Source organism: Callorhinchus milii, unplaced genomic scaffold (genome assembly GCF_018977255.1).
Source record: "Callorhinchus milii isolate IMCB2004 unplaced genomic scaffold, IMCB_Cmil_1.0 Scaffold2, whole genome shotgun sequence".
Classification (NCBI taxonomy): Eukaryota; Metazoa; Chordata; class Chondrichthyes; order Chimaeriformes; family Callorhinchidae; genus Callorhinchus; species Callorhinchus milii.
In genome coordinates, this window is record NW_024704743.1 from 34,417,745 (window position 1) to 34,440,488 (window position 22,744).

General features: G+C 42.6%; 1 protein-coding gene across 1 annotated transcript; it reads left to right on the forward strand.

Annotated features, from left to right (window-relative positions):
- The first annotated feature begins 1,824 nt into the window (after nt 1-1,824).
- LOC103184575 (E3 ubiquitin-protein ligase RNF182) lies at nt 1,825-2,705 on the forward strand. Its single transcript, XM_007902669.1, has one exon. It carries the CDS (start codon nt 1,825-1,827, stop codon nt 2,563-2,565), a length of 741 nt encoding a protein of 246 aa, XP_007900860.1. The 3' UTR covers nt 2,566-2,705.
- The last annotated feature ends 20,039 nt before the right edge of the window (nt 2,706-22,744 follow it).

Consider the following 22,744-nt stretch of genomic DNA (forward strand, 5'->3'; position numbering starts at 1 on the left):
AGTGGGGTGAGACTGTGGGGGGATTTAACGTAAGATCCCATAACACTTTTAACAGAAAAGGGTATTCCAGCCTGCATTCACTATGGTCCCACCTTTTGTTACGCCATGCTGGTACTTCTCTGTCTTGCCGCCTCTCTATGTCTTCAAAAGCAACCTAAAAACCTGCAGGGTCATATGATGGCTTAGTATGGATTAAATTCAAACTTGAGATCCACAAGTGAAAGGACAGAGTCGAATGCACAGCTCTACCTGGTATCCCACCAAATGGGTTTAAAGGTGAACTGTGAAATTTATCCTGTAACAGCTTGAAATGCAATACAAATTTATATTTATATAGCGCCTTTCATGTCGGGAGGGTGTCCTAAGGTACTGGACAGTCTAAGTTTTGCATTCAAGCTGGGGGTGGGAGCTGAGTGGGTGGTGGCGAAGAGGGGAAATATGGCCGAAAGAGTGCTCAAAGAGTAAGGTCTGAAGATGGACCTTGAAAGAGGGAAGGGAAGGGCTGAGGTGATGGGACTCCAGGATGGAAGTCTGAAAGTTCAACCACAGATGGTGGGGCGAGGGACGTGAATTGGTTGGTGCCCACTGAGCAGAGGGAGAAACACGGTTTGTAGGGTTGGAGGAGGTCACAGAGATATGGTGCGGAAGACAATGAAGGGATTTAAAGGTTAGGGTGAGGATCTTGAACGTGATCTGCTGGGGAATGGGAAACCGGTTGAGCCGAGTGAGGATGGGGAAGATAAGTTTATGGAGCCTAGTGTGGGAGAGGACACAAGCTGCAGAGTTCTGGATGGTCTGCAACTTGTGGAGGAAAGAGGTAGGTAGTCCAGAGAGCAGATAGTTGGCTTAATCTAGGTTAGATGCCATGAACCCATGGATTAGGTGGCCTGTGGGGAGAAGTAGGCAGGCATATTGCAGAGGTAGGGAAATCTGAGTGGATCAGAGCACAAATGTGGATTTTAAAGGACAATTAAGACTCAGAACAGCATACGGAGGTCCTGCACAGGCTCGCGAGATTGAGTCTTCATCCATATAGATTATTACTGTCAGCACCCGTGGTCAGAAAGCACTGAAGGGAGCCAATCAGGAAAGCCTCTGTATTACTGATGTTCAACTGAAGAAAGTTAGCTCTCATTCTGGAATTGAGGTCCAACAGGTAGTCAATCAGGACAGCAGTGGTCCTGAAATCGAGGTGGGCGCAGAGAGATTGAGTGTCATCAGTATACATGTGAAAGTTAGCCTCATGCCTGCAGATTGTATCATCGAGTGGGAGCATGAAATGTCAGCAACCCTAAACTCTGAGGGTTTATTACAGGGCATAGGGATACAGCAACATTGTACAATATGTTACGTCTTGAAGAGTAAATCCATTCTGTAAGTCAAATGGGTGAATATATTGTACCAGACAAATAACAGTGAAACAAGTCACGTCAGTTTCAAGCTACTGTGCCTGAAAATGCATATACAAAGTGTTAGTTGCCCATTGAATACAATCACACTGAGCGTCCAAACATGCAGTCGAGAAAAATCTAGGCACTGAATAAAAAACAAAAGCTTTGCTTTTCTGAACAGGGTTTAAAGCTTTGATGCAACCCACATTGTGTGACTTGTGTCTCTCTCCACAGAAAGAATGACAACTCACTTTCGGTACTGCTATTGTGTGAATCGATCTGCCTGCTCACACAGGTACAGTAGGAGAATGTACGTCTGCAATGTTCCTTCCTGACTGGATAAAGTCCTTCGTGTGACAGGCAAGGAGAAGTCCCAGAAAGTCTTTTGAAACATCACAGTGAAAGCAAGTTGCTGAAATTAAGTGGAGTCACAATGGATTGCCAGACAACAGAGGATTCCACGGAAAAACAGATAGTTAATTCAGATGAGCTGGAATGCAAGATCTGCTACAGCCCTTACAATCTGAGAAACAGAAGACCGAAAGTTTTGGAATGCCTTCACAGAGTGTGTGGCAAGTGTCTGTATAAGATTGTGGACCTCGGAGACTCCTCGTCAAGTATCATTTGCTGTCCTTTCTGCAGGTACGAGACAAGCATCCCAGACGATGAAGTTAGTGGACTTCCAGATGACAGTAACATCCTTGCTGCTCTAACTTGCAAGGAAAAGAGTAGAGAATTCCCATTGGACAACACATCTGAGCTTCTTCTGACTCCTAAAAGACTGGCCTCCTTTGTGAGTCCTTCTCATAACTCCTCAAACTGTCTCGTTATCACCATAATGGAAGTTCAAAGAGATTCTCCACAGTCTCAGAGCTCATCTTCAGTCGTGGAATTTTACAACTCGAGTTTTGATTCTATGCCCTCAATGTCTCGAGAGTGGGCAGTGTGGAATTGCACTTCCCTGCTCTGCCATACAATGAGCAGAATCTTGGTCTGGCTACTAGGACTCCTGTATTTCAGCTCCTTGCCTCTTGGAGTTTATCTGCTTATGGTTCAAAAGGTCACACTGGGCATCATATTTGTCAGTCTGGTTCCTTCCAGTCTTGTTATATTTATGGTCTATGGTTTTTGTCAATGTTTATGTCATGAGTTTTTGAATTGTATGAATTCATGAAAACACAATCTAAAATTAAGTACATTCAATAACAGATGTGTGCAGGTTTTATGTGATGTTACCTACTGTATAAGGTGTGAAATACTGTTTCTGCGTATGTCTGGAAAAATATGCTTAGTTTTTTTTAGTATAGTTGTGTACTGTGGAGTGCAATATATATTTTTTTATCGAAAGTTAATTTCTGTCATTTTTTATTTGTAAAATGGATAAATCCACCACTTAAAAGGCACTGGGGAAGATAAATCTCACAGATTGCCAATACATTTTTAAAGGCTTGAAAGGAAATGTTATTAAGATAACCAGAATTTACTAACTTATTAATAGGTAAACATCATTTCAAAAGGTTACTTCAGGGTCCTTTTAAAGTTTGTGGCATCCCTGATCCAACCGTTACTATATATTATAGAAATCTTGATCATTAGATTAACATGTAGCACACAATGCTTTGGTGAATGTGTTGCGCATTTACCAAGATATAGCTATATAAAGGTAGAGCACGGGATATAGTTCTGTGAATCCACCAATCTGATACCAGTAGATTTGCTTTGTATAGTTGTGGGTGCAAGCAGTCATTAATAGTATTAGGGCTGCATAAGGATCTGATGAAAATGTAAGAGGTAACATCCTCTGGACTTAGAACCTTTGTGAAGGTGGTAAAGATGTGAGAGTAGCAATACAGATCCACAATTAGTTCTGGCCAAGCCCTTATATCTGAAAAAAGATTGTGGACGACTATTAGAATCAAGGACAAAAAATATTAGCCTTCCTATCCAACAGTTAACAGTCGTGGCTGTAAAGGGTGTTTATTTTTAGGATTCTTAGACTTGTGTGTGGGTAGAACACTTGTCAGTACAATAATGATTGGACTGTAACTATGATTGTTGTTAGCACAGTACATACAGTTGGACAGAATATTCAAAATGGAAAGGTAGGTATTAGACCATAAATGATTTAATTACCATGTGGTGTGATTTGGGGTAATTAGTTTATAATTTGAAGTGTTTCAAATTTTTCCTGCACAATAACACTGAATTGCCATCCAAAAAAAACAGAGTGTGATGTGAGTGAGCTGTGCAGTGCACCTCCAGGCCCTTTACATTTGTGCATCTTTGTGGAGGAAACTGGGTGGCTGTATCTTTGAGGGACGTTGGGCAGATGTGTTCATGGAAATTGAATGGATACATTTTGAGGGAGATAGGATGAATGAGTCTGAGAGAGAGAGAGAGAAAGATTGGATAGAGATATTTTGAGCTGGTGACATATTGAGGGAGATTAATGTTTGTCAAAACATTGGACTTTGAAGGTTACTGGATGAATATATCCTAGAAAGAAGTTGAGCAGCAGTGAAGTGGAAATTGGGATTTATGTATTTTGAGGGAACTAAGATGGGTTTTAGGGAGTTCAGTAGCTGGACATTTGATGGTGGCTGAGTCTGAAGATAAAATGGTTCCATTTTGATACAGATAGGAATAGATCGATAGTCACACGGACATAGAGAGAGAGAGGTAGAAGGCACTACACACACAAATTCATAGATTAACAATTCAGTCTTATGGACCGAAGTTTAATCAACAGAAGTTGAGATTTATTCCCAACTCTCCATTCTTCAGCTTTATAAAACATGGCAAAAGAACTGTATTACATAAATTGCTCCGAGTCTTATTTGTATGTGGTGGTGTGAGCCTTAGGGACATGTACAGGTTAATATGTCAGTTAAGACCATTAGTTCTTTCAGAAGCAATGTACCTAACTATAATAAAGGAACAATATTTGTAGCTATACCCTTGATACCATTCATAACATAGTTTTGCTAGTTGTAACTAGGTTAACAGACCAAGTGCAAGCCAATGTTTGATTTGAGATTTTTCTTTTTAAATGGATTTATCTGAGAGACTATCCAGATCATTGCCTTATGCGTTTTAACATATCATGTACTCTTATTTCAAATTAAAGACAGTCTGAGAAAATATTTTTTCTTACATTGTATTGGACAAAAATAATATTTCTTGCACTGAATTTATCACTCAAATCCTGGTGTGCTAAGTGTGTAGATATTTAACTACCTTGTGAAGGAAAAAGTTACTTCAGATATTGTATGTTCACACTAATCTGTGGTATGATATCATAGAATCTTACAGCACAGAAGGAAGCCATTCAGCCTATTGGATATGTGATTGAAATTGTATTTAATGGAGCAGCCAGTGTATAAGAGTCAATATAAACAATACTTGTTCACTCTGTGTTTATTCCTTATGCAATTTAAGGATTGTGGTCAGCTAGGTTTCAGAATCAGAATTTGTGATCTTGACAAAGAAAGGGGTTGGTTCTGATCAATGGCATAGCAATCTAGTGAACAAATAGGGAATTGGAGTCTGGGACATTATGTGGTGCACTTTTATATTTGTTACTGGTCTGTCTTTGCACCCTTGCTGTTTTCAATTACAGTAATCTGTCTCCAGTGTGCTTACTCTAAAGAACCTTTTTGGTGTGAATAGGGCTGAGTTATCACTCAATTGTTGTGGTAACATTGAAACTCTACAAACAGTCTCAGTGGTTTGAGCAGAATCTAAGAAGATATTGGAATTAATCTGCCCAGATCTCAAAAGAGATCTTATTCAGAAATTGTTGTCTAGTTTCACTACATGTATAAGGAATAATCCAACTCCCTGTACCACACAGCATAAGAATGCAGGTTCATGGGCGGTCACCTCTCTCTTTCTCTCTCTCCCAGCATGTGAAGCTCCAGATTGTTGCACTGCCCCAACAATAGGCCAGCAGAGGAGGCTCAGCATCTCCACCCGGGAAAGAGAGCCTCCTCCCTCTGCTTTCATACACTTCCTAGGCCAAAAGTGGCTCAAACAAAGGTTTTGGCTCAACAAAACCCTGAGAACAGTTTGTCTTCTAGACCTGTTGGTCATTGAATGGCACATGGGCTAGAAAATAATAATGTATATAAAGAATGAAGGTAACAGATACAAAAATAAAAAACTACCAAAATATGCAAAATTCATAGGCCTAGTATTTGTGCTGCTGATACCCAACCTGTCATTCAAAGGAATAGAAAGTATCTCAAGTTTGTTGTCATAAACAATACACCAACTAATCACGGTGCTGATATTCTTGTCTGTTAAATCTATGTGAATCAGGCTCAGGCTGAGTGTACAGTAACAAGTGGAATAAACATTAACCAATGAGTTTAAAGTATATGTGAACTGCTTAATCTCTGTTCAAAGAGATGTCTCAGTGCCAGAACAGAATTTCACACTAAGATGTTTAAATAAACATGACTGGCAACACTACAGTACCCACCCACACATTGATTTCTTGCATCAAATCAATTCAGTTTATGTACATTTGTGTTTTATTTATAGCTGTCATAGTTGTTCATGGCATATAATCATGTTACGAAGCTTTTTTTAAATATATATAACAATGCTTTCAAAGGCACTTTCTTGAAATACAATATCATGTTTTGCACCAAATAATATAATAGTGTCAAGAACTGCTCCACCTCCTGAGACAATGTGCTCCGAAACTTAGGTTCCACTCTGTACAAAATATATTAATATAGCAGAGCGGATATCTCTCATATAGCAGAGAGAGGCTATGCCTTGTCACTCACTATAAAAATAATAATAACCCTTTCATTTGAAATAGCACCTTATCACGTCTTTGAGACGTCTCAAAGTGCTTCATAATATATACTGTAAAGTGAATTGACTGTATATTTTGAGGGCGAAATGAGGCAGCCAATTGTGCACAGCAGTGTTCCACAAAAAGTCGTGGATTGAAGTGACCAATTTATTATTATTATTATTTTTGAAGGAATTATTACTCCCAGAAAAGTGATCCGTCAATTGACCAACAACCAGGTTCCTACTTACTGCTATATCAGGACAAAATCAGTTAAGAACAAATTCCATCATTCACCTTCCATGCACATTACAAAACCTGTAAATTCATCAACCATCATCCATACACATTACCATATACCAGTAACAACAACAACTTGCATTTATCTTGCATCCTTCTTGCAGAATAGTGTCTCGGAGTGCTCCACAGTGATGGGGTTGAACACCAAGCAAGGCAGAGGGATTCTCAGTATCGCTTCACCCTGAGGCTGCAATTCATTGTCTTGGCTGACACTTCATTACAATACCAGGGAGATGATGAATTGTCAGGGGCTTTTACCCTATGAATGAATGGCTAAACCAAGACTTGTCTGCCTAATTTGAAAAGGACATTCGAGTTCCTATGGCACTATTCAAAAAGAAAAGGGAGTTTCTTTTTGGTGTCCTTGTGAGCAACCCTCAAAATAAGGTTGATCATTCACCTCATGGTTGCTTGTGGAACTTTGCTGTGTGCAAAATAGCTGCTGCATTTGCCTACAAGAAACAGTCAATTAATTTAAAAATTATTTGTGAAGTGCTTTGAGACATCTTGACATAAGATGTCATATAAATGCCAATTCTTAATTCTTTCTTAATAGTTTAATTGAGGGATTTTTTTTCCTGTATCCTGGTCAACAATCATGCAAATAAAATTGGTCAGTCGCCTCATGGCTGTTTGTGGGATAATGCTGTCTGCAAATTGGCTACCACTTTTGACAACAAAGTTTAGTGACTGTTTACGGGCAAACATTCATAATCCGGTATGTGAAGACAGTGTGTTCAGTCTAAATTCTAAGCATAGTGTAGGAACTATTGAGCTACAGTTTTGTAAGGATTACCTCCGCTGATTCACTATCAGGTCACTGATTTTACTGTTATTTCCATTTGTTAGTCACTTTCCCATTCATCCCCTGAGGCAATGAATATTGCACCATAAGTCCCACACCGCCTGGGTTTGTAAACTATAACAAAAGATTGTGCTGGTTCAGTAATGCACATACCCAGTGCTACCATTGTTCACTTTTTCTGTATTGTCCAACCATTGTAGTGAACAGTAAAAGAAAACAGTTTTACACAATGCAAACTAATACATTTGAATGCAGCTGCAGTACTTTCATTGACATTTCTAGGCCAATGTCAAAACAGAGGATTTTGAAAAGCTCCTGAGCATGTAATGTAATCAAATCCGTAAAGGTGCCCAGATTTTAGCAATTATAGAGAACACAATCTTATCAATGAAAACTGAATACAAATAATAAAACCTTCCCCTTTAAGACAAAGTAAGACAGGAGGAGAACATGTTTGATTCGGTTTTGTTTAGACAAATTAATTAATTTTACCACAGACACATCCATTTCACTGCACTTTAGAATTGTGATCCATCAGATTTTTTCCTGAAAATGCAGCTGTTGAGGCAGCGAGGAATAATGAGATGACATGAACTAGGAGCATACATGGATGAGGAATATGGGGCTAAACATTTCACAAAATGTGGCCCGTCATACACTGACTGCCCAAAATAACCTTGTAATCTGGTCCCTGTGGGGTCAAAATGTGGTAAGTGATGTGATAATTATCCTGGTGATAAATATCCCCTCATGAAACATTCGAATCCTAAAATATGTCAAGATACCCCAGTCAACAACCATTGCGGGGAAATATTCCCCGCGCCCCCCACCAGGCCTGACTTTGTTCTAAAGGTTTTGCCCATCAGTCTCTTGCTCCAGCTGCTAAGTTGGCATACCGGTACCTCTTGATCTTGCCACTGCGCAGATCACAAAATTTCATTGCTGGTCTGGAGAATGCCAGCTGAATTGAACTCCCAGAATTTCAGGGCTGGTTTGAGAAATACCGGCACAATTCAACAGTGAAAATTGAACAAAGCCTGTTTTCTGGTTGAAAGCCTGGTTGAAATGCTGCGATCTATGCTTCAGGAAGCTCGGGAACAATGTTAGGCAGAGGGAGGAGAACATGGGGAGGAGGCGGCTGGGAAGGGGATGCTCATCATTTGGATATCTCCGGGAGTGGAATATGCCAAAATAGGGTAATTGTCACTTCACAGATCGCATTCTTAAACTATATGTCTTGATAATGGGATGGAGACAGTAAAACGATAGCTAGGGATTATCACGTGAGGACTAATATCTCAGTTATATGTAAAAGGTTTTCTGTATATAGAATTCTGCACGTACCCAGATGTGCTGATCTTGTGCTTACCCATCTGAAATCCTTCCAGTCACAGTCTTGGCTGATAATAATAATCTTTCCATTTGATACAGCGGCTTTCACGTCAGGAGAACGACTCATTGGATTTGCTGTAGTGTAGATCAGAAGTGTAGTGCATTTTGTCAGCAAATGTGGGAGTCAAATTGAATATAACTATGTCCCACAAACAGCTATGAAGTGAATGACCAATTTTATCTGGGGGAATGTTGGCCAGGAGATTGGAAAGTAACTCCCTTTTCTTTTCGAATAGTGCCATTGGAACTTTAACATCCATCTGAACAGGCAGACTTAACTCCTCATCTGAAGCCGACACCTGGAGTGCAGCCTAGACTGAGTTCAAAGTCCTGACCAGTGGCTTGAGCCTACAACCTAATCTCCCAACAGACATCAATGAGTCCTTCAATGAGTATCTATTATGAGTATCCACTCACTGAGTATTTATAATATTTGATAGCAAAAATATTTTTTCTACATCGCTCTGGATTGTCTGAGCTATTTTGATCAGAAGTTAGTTTTTTATTCTTTACAGCTCTGCATGTTTGTCAGCCATTGCACTACATAGAGTTATTTGTTAATTTGTTGCCTTCATAAATGACTTTTATAGCTTGTTTTTCATTCGTGTTTAATCTGCACCTTCATCACCCTTTAATGACAACAACAACAACAACTTGGATTTATGTAGTGCCCTCCACGCCGGACAGCGTCTCAGAGCGCTTTACAGTAATGAAGCCCGGAGCCGAGCCAGGGGGAGGGGAGGAAGGTGACCAAATGCGCAGTCAAAAAGAGAGGTCTTCAGTAGGGACCTGAAAGTAGGAAGAGAGGGGGCGAGGTGAAGGGAGTGAGGAAGGGAATTCCAGAGCCTCGGGGCACAGTGACTGAAGGCACTGCCGCCGAGGGTGGAGCAGAGGACTTGGGGGATGAGGAGAAGGCCAGACCCGGAAGAACGAATGCAACAGGCACTGTTTTGAGGAGAGAGCAGGTCAGAGAGGTACGGGGGGTGCAGAGAAGTGGAGGGATTGCGTACGGGTTCAGAGAGTTTTGGGGGGAGGTCGGGTAGGTGGAGGAGGTGAGAGCCATGGGATTTGAGACGTTGACGAGAGCCAAAGAGTATGGCTTCCGTCTTGTCGACGTTCAGTTGAAGGAAATTTGCGCTCATCCAGCCTCTGAGATCTGACAGGCAGAATGACAGAACAACAAGGGACTGGGGGTCGCAAAGAGAGGTGGAAAATAGAGTTGGGTGTCGTCCGCGTACATGTGGAAATGTACTCCATGTCTGTGGATGACATCCCCAAGAGGGAGAATGTAGATCAGAAAGAGAAGGGGGCCAAGGATGGATCCTTGGGGTACCCCACAGGTAACCGGGTGAGAGCGGGAGGAGAAACCATTTGTGCAGATGTACTGCTGGCGGTTTGTGAGGCAGGACTCGAAGCAGGTGAGTGCGGTCCCACTGAGGTGGATGAAGGAGAAAAGGCGGTGGAGGAGGATGGCGTGATCGACTGTGTCGAACACGGCGGAGATGTCCAGGAGGACAAGGAAGCACAGGGAGCCCTGGTCACAGATAGAGAGGATATCATTTATAAATTTCACAAGCGCAGTCTCTGTACTGTGGGCGGAAACCGGATTGGAGGGGTTCGAAGAGGGAGTAGGAGGAGAGGTGTGCACGAAGTTGATCGGCAACAACGCGTTCTAAGACTTTAGCGAGGAAGGGCAGGTTAGAAATGGGGCAGTAGTGGCTGAGGTTTGAGGGATCCAGGGAAGGTTTTTTGAGGAGGGGTTTATGACAGCAGTTTTGAGGGTGGCAGGGAGTGATCCAGAGGAGAGGGACTGGTTGATGACATCAGCCAGTAATGGGCAGAGGAGGGGGAGCTGGGTGACCAGCAAATTGGTGGGGAGGCGGTCGAGGCAGCAGGTGGTGGGTTTCATGGAGGTGATGATGGGTGAGAGGGAGGAGGGAGAGATGGGGAGGAAGGAATGTAGGATGGGGGTGGTGGTAGGAGCAGATGATGAGGAGGGTGAGGGGGCCAGAGAGGGCATGGTGGTGGGTGACAAGAGGCAGGTAGATGAGGCTACCTGGCGGATTTTGTAAATTTTAGATGAGAAGAAGTCCATGACCTCCTCGCACTTGGCATTGGATATGAAGATTAAGGAGGCCTGAGGGGGGGTGGCATAGAGGAGGTAGTGGGTGGTAGAAAGAAGGACTTTCGGGTTGTGTTTAGCCTCCAAGATGATGTTGGAGTAGAAGGCCGTTTTTGCGCGTGTCAAACAACGACGGTAGCAGTGGAGATGCTCAAGTCACAGTTGGCGGTGGACTGTCAGGTCAGTTTTCTGCCATCTGCGCTCGAGTAGCCGGGTTTGGGTTTTTAGGGAGCGGAGATGGTTGTTGTATCAGGGGGATCGGGTGGGATTGGAGATGGTCCTGGATTTCAGGGGGACGAAGGAGTTGAAGGTGGAGGAGAGGCGATCATGGAGCAGCTGAACAGCTGCTTCAGATCTCCACTGGTGGAAGGCCAGAGGAATAGGATGTTTGATGATGCGAGGGCCTTTGTGAGGGTCTCAGGGGGTAGCCTTTTCCAAGGGCGGTAGAGGGTGGTTGGGGGCTTGGTGGAGGAGAGAGGGATGTGAGAGGAGAAGGAGATGAGGAAGTGGTCCGAGATGGCCTTGTCCACAGTGCTGAGGTCGGAAATGTCAAGGCCGTGGATGATAACGAGTTCAAGGGCATGACCACGGTTGTGAGTAGGTGAATTTATGTGAAGGGTGAGGTTAAGGGAGGAGAGGAGGACCATGAAGTCGGCAGAAGTAGTGCAGGTGGAGTTTAAGTGGAGGTTGAAATCGCCCATTATGAGCACGCACTCGGAGCAGAGGGACAGGGAAGAGAGGAGAGTGGAGATGTCTGTGTGGAAGGAGCTGGGGGGCTTAGGGGGGCGGTAGACAGGGAGGATTTTCAATGGGAGAGAGGGGTGGAAGAGGGTGAGGTACTCAAAAGAGGGGAAACAGCCAGAGGAGAAGGGGGTGAGACCAAGGGAGGTTTTGGATATGAAGGCCACCCCGCCGCCATGTTGGTTTGGACGTGGTGTGTGGTGGAAGGTGTAGCCTGGAGGTGAGGCTTCCACTCGGGGGACGGGGTCATTGGGAGAGAGCTAGGTTTCGGTGAGCCCAAGAATATCAAGGTGCTCATCCAGGATGAGGTCGTGGATGGTTAGGGCTTTATTTGAGAGGGTACGGACGTTTTGGAGGGAAATGCGAGTGGATTTGCTGGAAGGAGGGGAGGGAGGAGAGAGTGATGCAGAGAGGATTTTTGGGTGTACGGGAGAGATGGTTGTGGAGAGTGGTGTGAGTGGAGTGTTGGGGAGGGTACGTATGAGGGAGGGGGAAGTTGGATTTGCCTTAAGGAGGCGGTTTGAGTTGAGGGAGTGAGTGATGGGACACGTAGGGTTGTTGCTCTGGGACAGCCAGTGCCGGGAGCCACGATGGGCCTGGCGGAGGATGCCCAGGCTGGAGCAGAGGGAAGTGGTGATTGGGTCGAGGAGAGATATGGAAAGCATGGAAAGCAAATCTTGCACAGATTTAACTGGTATTTAACCAGCATTCTGTGACATTCGCAAGAGCAGCTGCTCCAGATGGATATAAAATAATTAATTCTATTTGAGAAGGATTATTTTCACCCCTTAAGGACAATAAGCAAATCAAGGCTTCTAGAAACTGAAGATTTAATTGCCAAGGCAACTCAATTAGATTATTAGTGAAATTGGCCTTAGATCTTCTTGTGAAACATGCTTATAAAACAATAAGCTCATACTACTTTTCCACAGTGGGCAGAACACAAACTAACTTGAATTACCTGAGCCTTTTTCTCTACTGTTGGATCTGTGTTCGTACTTTTTGGGGGGTCAGCCAGTCGGTGTCTGACACGTGCGAAAACCCATCACCTTGATGAAGAGTATCCAAACCAGAGAGAGTTCCATATGTGTATCCCACCAGGACATGGACATTTCCCCGTGTTTGGAGCGTTCTATTGTTGGTATCTAAACGTTCAAGGGTGGAGGCAAATAACATTACTGATGTAAGAAGGACCTTCAAGACCATTTCCCCCCCAATCACCTCTACTCACATAACAGTAATGGAACTGATTAAAAATAAAGGGTGGAAGGAAATTTACTTCATATTCGGGTGCCTCTACTGGTCAACGCTATCAGGATTTAGGTAGCGTTCAAACGGGAAAAACTGTTTCAAAAGTCTCACAAGTGCAAAATGTTTATAATGAAAAAAAGCAGAAACCCAGGATTTGTAATGTAAAAACTGCAGCTGCACTAAAGCAAAGCTCAAATGGTAAAAACAGCTTGTACTGATGCATAAGGAAGCTTCACAATGTTAATCTTTCACTGAAAGCAATTTAAAACAACAACACTTTACATTTATATTCTGTAGTGACTTTCACATCAGGAGGATGTCTCAAAGCAGCTTCACGCAGCTGATTGGACACCCAATCTGGTGAAATGGTATTGACTGAACGAAACGACTGAAAGTATGATCAAAAAGAAAGGTCTTAAAGCACGTTTTAAAGGAGGGGAGGGTGGTAAAACAAATGAATCAGCAAAGCTTTAGTATTACACTTGAAACGTTTGCTCAATGAATGCAGGAAATGAATGAAATCTGAAATACCAGCGCCTCCACTTTAAAACAACAACAAGATTACATTTGTACAGCGCCTTTCAGGTCGGGAAAATCACTCACAGTGCAGGTGGCAGTGCAATATGAAAGAAGGAACAGTTTGCCTTTGGGGCCAGTACTGAAACGCATCCCTTAATACAGTTTCATGTGGGACTTTGTTGCAGACGATCAGTCAGTGTGGTATTATGGCTCTTACATCCTAGTATTCAGGCTCCTCATCTCAATGTTAGTCAGCAAAGGAAAGAGTTTAGCTAAAAAGTCTTGGCACCTTTTTAAAAAAAACCAATAATTACCTAAATTGACTTGACTTCATGTTTGCCTTTGAAGAGAGATTTGAAAATGTTGAGAAATAAGCTGTCTGAAGCTGACTGAAATTAATTACTTAGACTTGTTACCATTGCTCCTGGGTACCTGCTCACATGTTTTATAGCAATAGTATTACATTCGAGAATCTGCTTAACTTGTTGCCTCTGGTGATAAATTACCTTTCCACATTGGCTGGATTATAAAGTTACACAAGTCTAGGTAAAGTGATTGAACATTAAAAATTAAACACAGAGTAACTTGACTTGTAGCCCTGTAAGCGGTTTCAGCTGCCTGGGACTTAGCTGTGACGAGGAGCTAATTTAGTTGAGTGGATAGGAATACTTCTACGAGGAAGTAAAATCAGCCCAACAGAACGCTTGGTGCAACCTCAGATCTCTCATTGCAATTAACTACCCACCACCTGGTGCAATAATATCAGTTTCTCATTAGAGTGTAATACTCTTTGGATTGGTGTAAACATGCAATTGGTTTTTATATTCATGGTTTTTGATCCTTATTGGCACAAATGATAGAACATTTCACAGCCAATAACTGCAGCTGAGATTCCCTACTCCTCTCCATTAGTCCCACTTACTGCAAGACCAAGGAACGCGTATCAAAGGTAATATCGAGGAGATTTGGTTTCTTTCTTATTGCCCCCTCTATAACTGACAATTACTATCTCTATATAGAAAGCAATTCTCTTTACGACCAGGCTAAGGGAAAAAAATAATAAATAATAATTTGGTCACTCAATCCACAAATGGGACACTGTTGTGTGCAATTGACTGCCATGTTTTGCCCACAAAATACACTTTGAGATGTCTCAATGTCATGATTAGACGCTATATCAAATGCAACAATGATTATTAATGCTATTATTCTGAGTTTCTTGAGGCAAAGTTCTGGAATAAAAAAAACTATTGCATGTTACCATTGCACAATACATGATAACACTGAATATGTATTCACTTTCTCATATCGTTTTGCAAACCCAGGGCTCAGGCTGGATCCTCTTTCACAGATAGGGAGGAAAGGCCAGAGGGAAAGTTCTTTGGTTACAAAGCAGTATTAGCAGAGAGTTGGGACTGGCTGTTCAGCTCCTTCTCTCAGCTTGATATGGCAGAGCAAGCAATAAACCATATTCATTTAGTAATCAGTGAAGTGCTTTGGGACATCCTCCTGAAAGGTGCTATACCAGTAAAGATTATTATATTACTATTTCACCTTGGACACATTTTGGTCTATGATCAAATAGTAATAATCTTTACATTTGGTGTAGCACCTTTCATGTTAGGAGGGTGTCCCAAAGCACTTCACAAGATATACTGCGAAGGGATGTGACTGTACGAATGCGGCAGGCAATTGTCCCACAAACAGCTAGTGAATATCCAATTTTATTTAGGGAATTGTTGGTCAGGACACTGAGTCAGGACCCTTCTCTTTTCGAATAGTGCCATGGGATCTTTAATGTCCATCTGAACAGTTTGGACCTTGGTGCAGATGAGTCATTCAAAGTCTCATCTGAAGCATGGGATCTCCAGCAATGCACCATTGGAGTGTCTTGAGGGACTGGAAAAGAATTAGTTAGAGTGGAAGACACTTGACCTGGTGCGCTTTAGCTAAAAGCAAAAAGTAGGAGTAAATGGATGTTTTTCAAATTAACGGGTGATGACATACGAGTAGCTCATAGAATATTATAAAGGTTTGTGCCAATTTCTCTCCTGTTCTTGGTATATGTAAATTACATGGGTAGATATTTAAAATTTGCATGCGATACCAAATTAGGAGCATAGCAAATTGTGAAGAAGAATGCTGGAGAATACAGGGCCACTTAAACCAAACAAGACATTTGGTTAGATGTGAATGAGATTGAATACTGAATAATACCGACTACTGAATAATGAATAATGTGTCTTGGTAAACTTTTGGAAAACATGATGTGGAATGGAAATATACCCTATTGTAAAACAAAGAGATCTGGGGATGCAGATACAAAGTACTTTAATGCCTTGCTCCCAGAAATTCAGTGACGAGCAGCTGGAAGCAGGATTCAGTACCAGCTATGTTCTGTGCTTTCACCGACCACCAATTTTGCACGACTCTGTAAATAAAATGAACAAAAAAATGCCAATCTCCACTTCCTGGATAACTAAGACAATTCTCAGTTCAGTCACCAAATAGAGCACAGTGCAATGTACACTGTTCAGACCTTATGTTCTAACAGGACAGAAAGCAGACACCCATATTTTAGTATTTTAGTTTATAATGAAAGATCCTACAGCATTAAACGCTTATGTACATCCTTCACGTAACAGCAAGGGTTGGGGCAAAGGCATGTGACCTGCAGAAATTCGTTTAATAATGTCATTGAAATACTTTACAATTACTATATATTGTAACCTCCCGCTAAAAAAAATTTCATCTTCAAACTGCGCAATAAAAATCATCTTTCACTTGCTTGGTAACCTCCAGAGTGGAATTCTGAACTCTGGGTCTCACTCCAAACAGCAATATGGTAAAATAGTGTAAAATGCAGTACCTGGTTCTGAAGCTACATACTGACTTTGAACCTATTTGAGTTGGATCCCAACAACCTTTATGGACTACTGGTGTCTCACGCCTCTGGCCTGGGTATAAGCCCAGGTCTTGCTGAGTAGATTTCCAGTGAATACCACTCACTGCTGCTTGCAGTGTCTGGGAGGTATTGTGCGTCTCGTATCTCACAAATTGTATTTCAAAGCCTTCTGGACACAAGAGCAATTTGGGGCAGCCATATTCACTCGGTAAGTAATGTATAATGATTTCACACTATAACACCAGGTACGTTTACATACTATTGCTCACTAGATCCGGACTACACAGGCCTGGGGGCAAGGGCAGCTGGAGCAGGTGTGGGTTAATTGCATCTAGCGAGGTGTGCTGAGGGAGGGGTTTCTCACTTCATGCTGTGGTCAGTGAGTGAAGGAGGGAGAGTGTTCTGTGGTCAGTGAGGGAGGGAGTGAGGGTGTGCTGTGGTCAGTGAGTGAGGGAGGGAGTGAGGGTGTGCTGTGGTCAGTGAGTGAGGGAGGGTGGTTGATGAGGGGGTGTGGGTGCGGTGTTCAGTGAGGGGGGGGTGCGGTGGTCGGTGAGGGGGTTGCGGTGGTCGAGGAGGGGGGTGGGTGCGGTGGTTGGTGAGAGGTGGTGTGGTGGTCGGTGAGGGGGCGCGGGTGTGGTAGTTGGTGAGGGGGTGTGCGGTGGTCGGTGAGGGGGTGTGCAGTGGTTGGGGAGGGGGGTGTGGGTGCGGTGGTCGGTGAGGGGGGTTTGGGTGCGGTGGTCGTTGAGGGGGGCTGGGTGCGGTGGTCGGTGAGGGGGGTGCAGTGTTCAGTGAGGGGGGTGCAGTGTTCAGTGAGGGGGGTGCGGTGGTTGGTGAGGGGGGTGCGATGGTTGGTGAGGGGTGTGCGGTGGTCGGTGAGGGGGGTGCGGTGGTTGGTGAGGGGGGGGTGGGTGCGGTGGTCGGTGATGGGTTTGCGGTGGTCGATGAGGGGTCTGGGTGCGGTGGTTGGTGAGGGGGGGCAGGTGCGGTAGTTGGTGAGGGGGATTGAGGTGGTCGGTGACGGGGTGTGCGGTAGTTGGTGAGGGGCGTGGGTGAGTGGATGACCGATGAGGGGCAGTGCGGGTGCGGTGGTCGGTGAGTGGGGGGTAGACGACGGTGGTTAGTGAGCGGAGTGTCTTTCTGCAGTTAACTGGCATGAAGTTGAGGAAGTTGGGTTTGGAGATGCGTGTAGTGCACCCGCATAACGCAGTTAATCCACTTTAGAGTATGTCTGGAAGCACGTTGAGACGTCTCAACAACCTGATAAGGCGTTATGTCAAATCCAAGGATTATTATTTTTTAACAGGCTGCAGAAGAGCGGTGCTGAGTCTGTGGGTGGTGGCCTCAGTTCTCTCTTAAAGAGAGAGACTTGAAAGGTGAAAGTTGCGATGGTGAGTAACGAGAGAAGGTAGTTCTTCATTTTGAATGAATGCAATCTTTAAACAGCAGTCTGCACAAAGTGCAGCAATTGAAGTTGGCGGCAGAAATTATCCAGCATTTCCAAAGTATGTGTGGGGGGGGGATGATTTGCAGGTGAGGCAATTTCAACTATTTGGATTTCAATTGACTTTATTACCAGTCATTTGGAACCCAAGTGTTACACTTTGTATCCGCCTGCTGGTGGCAGTCCTGACTCGCGATGCTGCTCTGTGCAGGATCTTTGGCAGTTTTGTTTTACTTGATTGACCGACTAATATCAAATAACTTCTCCGCTCCCTAATGCCAAAATGATGCTTCTTCTATGGTTAGGTTGTGTTGCTCAGGAAAATGGTATCTTCCAACAACTGGCAGAGGCCTGAGGCAGGTCATCTGTTTTCCCTCTTGAAAAGAAGCAAGTTATGAGGCAGGGGAAGCACTATGGAGAAAGGGCACGGGCACGAGGAGAGAAAATATGGGCCCAGTGAAGCAGGGAGGGGGAGTATGAGGCATAGGGGGGGCACTGTGAGGGAAGGTGCAGGCGGCTTTGGGGAAGCTGATTATGGAGGAAAGAAAACGAGAAAATGTATTTCACAAGATTAATTTTGGATGAAAGTCTTTCCGGCCCATCAGCTATTATACTTCCAGAATATCCACTCAATTGTTTTCCCATCACAGCATCACGATTTGTTTCAAAACGAGTCCAGCTTCTTGGTCTCAACCATCCTTCCTGGTAATATGTCCCAGTTGTTAAATTACCCTCTGGGTAATTAAATATTTGTGGGCACATTTGTTCTAATGTCTGAACTTTCTCAATTTTAAAGGAGGAAGAATCACATCAGGCAAGTATGAAGACAACTGAAGATATACTGGTTAAAAAAGAATTCACGGTAAAGCTGTTTCTTTACAAATCATTTTTCTGGTACTAGTTAAGTGTTAACAAAACATTTCTGCTGTTGGTGCTATATCACCTTGAACAGAGTCTAAGGTCCGTGATTTGTGCAGCCACTTTGTTTCTATTGATGAAACATAGCTCAGCAGAATTGTATCTTTTTGTATCTTCATGTTTTATGAAATTACCTCATGTTAAATAAATCGATATACTTGCCAATGTGCTGCAGGCAGTATATATTGTAATAGTAATGCCTTCTTAAGAGTTTTGTTTTTACAACAACAATTTGGTATGTGAGAGAGAGAGAGAGAGATATGTGACGTGTTTTCTTGTAACCCGTCTGAGTTCAAGGGCCAAAGACTCACTGAGGGAACAAGATAAATCAAAATAGTGGTGGCAAATAAGGCCAGGCTTAGGTTATAGAAGCCTATTTGACATGTCATTGGGATACTAGCTCACGTTATTGCTAAAAGTTATTTATTTTTGTCTGAGGAGAACTTAGATTTTCAGATGTCCATGCTAGATCAGCACTAGGGAATAACTATTTAACAACAAAACACCTTAAAGCCTAATGTAGAGCCTAAAATCTATAAAATAAAAAAAAACTTGCCTCAGAACGAAAAAAGCAGTGCGAGTAGCAGGAATAAAACCACTTTAACTGGAGAGAAATGCACCCCCTATTAGTAGTTACTGAACGTTCTATGTAGCACAAGTAATGCTTTGAAACCACCTCACATTTTACTCCCTAGTGTTGAGGATGGGGACAAACTATTATTGAGGATGACCTAACTCTTCAACCATAGTTACCTCCCCTTCCCCCTTTTCCTTTGCTCAGAGTCTGTTCAGTACGCTGATCCTACCCTGGGTGAAGTGTGCTATATAAAAGTAAGTTGTTTTGTTGACACCTTTCATTTCTAGGTCTTAATGATTTGGGGTGTTCATCTAACTTGAAAGACACTTTATAAGTGCAAGTTGTTACAATTGATGATTTGATCTTGGATTGCCACGGTATGGACACTAAGCCCGAGACTTTATATTACAGCTTGAATTCCTGATTGAAGATGCTGTTAATGTGAATGGATTTCAAGTCCTGGAAGGCTTTTTGGCAAATGAAAGTCAATGTACACCTCAGAAATGCAATAAAACACTCCTGGGCAAAGTTGACAAACTAGCACACAAGGTTTAGCATTTTCTTTTGTTATAATTTTGAAATATGAAGTCAAATTAGTTAACAATATCTGATTCGTGTTATTTTTTCTCTTTTTGTAGGAAATGGACAAAAATCAGTTCAAAAATATCTCATTATTGATAAATGTTTACAGAGGTTCTGCAAACCAGAATCCGAGGAAAGCCTGAACTTGTTAATTAATGCAGGGCTAATTCAGAAGATAAGTATTCAGAATGGCCTCACTTGATTTTAAATCTTAGATTAAATGTTGCTGTACACTGACCTGGGTTTAACATTTCCCTTTATTTCTTAACAAATGAGCAGAAACTAGTTAACGGTCATTACATTTACCTAAGTAATGCAAATACATAAGCAAAATACTGCAGATGGAGGCGGCGAAAGGTGCCACTTCAACTCTCCCTCGCACTTGCATGCTGACCTCTCCATCTCCAATTTCCTATCCTGTTCCAATGAGCAGAGGAACAACACCTAATTTATCTGCTAGGGACCTTATAGCCCTCTGGCCTCAATATTGATTTCAACAATTTCAGACCACCTTCCCTCTCCTGTGACCATTACCACATCATCTTGGTCCCAGACATACCTTTTCTCTTTCTGGTCTGTCTATTTTGTGGCAATCCTCTCCCACCCTCCCTTTGTGGAGTCCTGTAGCTCAGTGGTTAGAGCACTTGCCTTGCAAGCAAGACACCTGGGTTCAATTCCAGGCAGGGCAAAACCTTGCGCAAGTTTCCTTACTCCACACTCCTAATAATAATCCCTCCAAAACAAAGCAATAATAAATTGGTCATTTTCAATCCACGACTGTTTGTGGGACACTGCTGTGCGCAATTGGCTGCCACGTTTCGCCCACAAATATACGGTCAATTCACTTTACAGTCTATTCTGTGAAGTGCTTTGAGAAGGCGAGAAGATGTGAAAAGTGTTTTATCAAATGCAAGGATTATTATAAGAACATTGGAATGTACAAGATTGGAAAACAACAAATTACATTTATATAGCGCCTTTCTTCACATTGGGAGGGTGTCCCAAGGCACTTGAAAAGATCTGGTCTTAAGTATACAACTCTATCGCTTATAACCCTCAATTAATTTCTTTGCCAAATAACTTCTTGAACTTGTTGACAGAATCGTCCTCCACCACCTGCCTGGGTAGTCTATTCCACAAGATTCACCATTGCCATAGAATGTTCTGAAGGCTGAAGAAGTTACCTTAGCTTGTCTAGCTGTTCCTCTTAGCTGGCTCCTTTAACACTGGGAATCATCCTTACAATGTCTATAAGGACCTGGGCAGCCACAATTTGCATTAATATTGCACCCTTTGTGTAGGATAGCATCTCTGAGAACTGCACAGTGGCACGATTGGATGCTGAGTAAGGGAGTAGGGGGAGGTCATCATAGGAGCAGTAGAAGAGGTAGGTCTTGAGGTCGATTAAAGATGGATTGAGCCAGAGGGATTTGGGAAAGGAGTTCCAGAGGTTAGGGACAGAATGGCAGAAAGTATAGCCAGGATTGGTAGGCTGAAAACTTTGGCTATATGCAGCAGGCATATTTCACCAGAACTATACACCACACTCTAGATGCAGTTTATCCAGTGCATTATGGAACTCAAGCATTACTTCTGAGGATCTGAGTTCAGTTGAGAAGGCAAGATAGCTCAACAGCTTCTTTGTCACCACCTTGCACCATTTGAACGTGATAAGGAAATCAACTAACACATCTAAGTCTTTCCATTCCCTCCCTCTCCCTTGATAATTTTAATGACCATTCTGAAAATTATGGGCGAATTAAAATCAAACCATATTTTACCAGCAGGTATGAAGTAGAGTGGGAGGTTTCTGCTGATCTAACTGATGGGTAATATATAGCAATTTATAGTTCCATTAAAAATATGTGTCTTTGGATTTGTTTTTGGTAAATGCATCCTGGAGACTGCAAACACGAATAGATATAACCCTTTCTAATGTTTTTCCTTTTGGAGCTTGCCTATGGTTTTCTTTGATCCAGGATACATCAATCCTCTAATGGTCCATGATCCAGTAGCAGTGGAGCTCTCTTAGCCTTATCTGTGTGCACTCCTGATGTCAACAAATGTAATAAAATGCCCACTTCTCAAGAAAAAGTCTGTTTCTATACTAGAAAAGTTCTCAGTGAGTTATCTTTACAATTTGGAGAAATCTTTCTTCAAAAATGAAGGTGCCTCTTCATTCTCTTGCATATCTATGTGGAGTTCCATACTGGAGTAGTGCACCTACCTTGCAAATGAGAGGACCTGGGTTTGATTCCTGGGTGGGATGAAACGTTAGACAAGTTTCCTTACTCCACACGTCTGTTTACCTAGCAGTAAGTAGGACCCTGGTTGTTAGTTGATTTCAGGGGGTGGGTGGAATGGGCGGTAATTCCTCCTAATTTTTTTTAAAAAATGGTCACTCAATCTGAGACTGTTTATGGGACACTGCTGTGCCCAATTGGCTGCTTTTTGTTTCACCACAAAATACAGTCAATCCACTTTACAATATATTCTGTGAAGTGCTGAGACATCTCAATGTACGTGATAAGCCGCTATATCAAATGCTTGGATTATTAATATATTTGTGGAGTCCTGTAGCTCAGTGGTTAGAGCGCTTACCTCACAAGCGAGAGACCTGGGTTCGTTTCCTGGGCAGGGCAAAACATTGGGCAAGTTTCCTTGCTTCATACGCCTCTGTTTACCTAGCAGTCAGTAGAAACTTGGTTGATCGTCGATTGGCAGATTGCTTTTCCGGGGTAATAATCCCTTTATATAAAAAAAGAAAAAAAAATGTGGTCACTCAATCCATATCGTTTGTGGGACACTGCTTGGGCAATTGGCTGCTGTATTCCACCCACAAAATATACATTCAATTCACTTTACTGTATATTCTGTGATCACTTTGAGACATTTCAAAGACATGATAAGGTGCTATATCAAATGCAAGGATTATTATAAATGTTTTTGTTGCACTGCAAATAATCTTGGAACATAATGAAGGACTTCAGTGG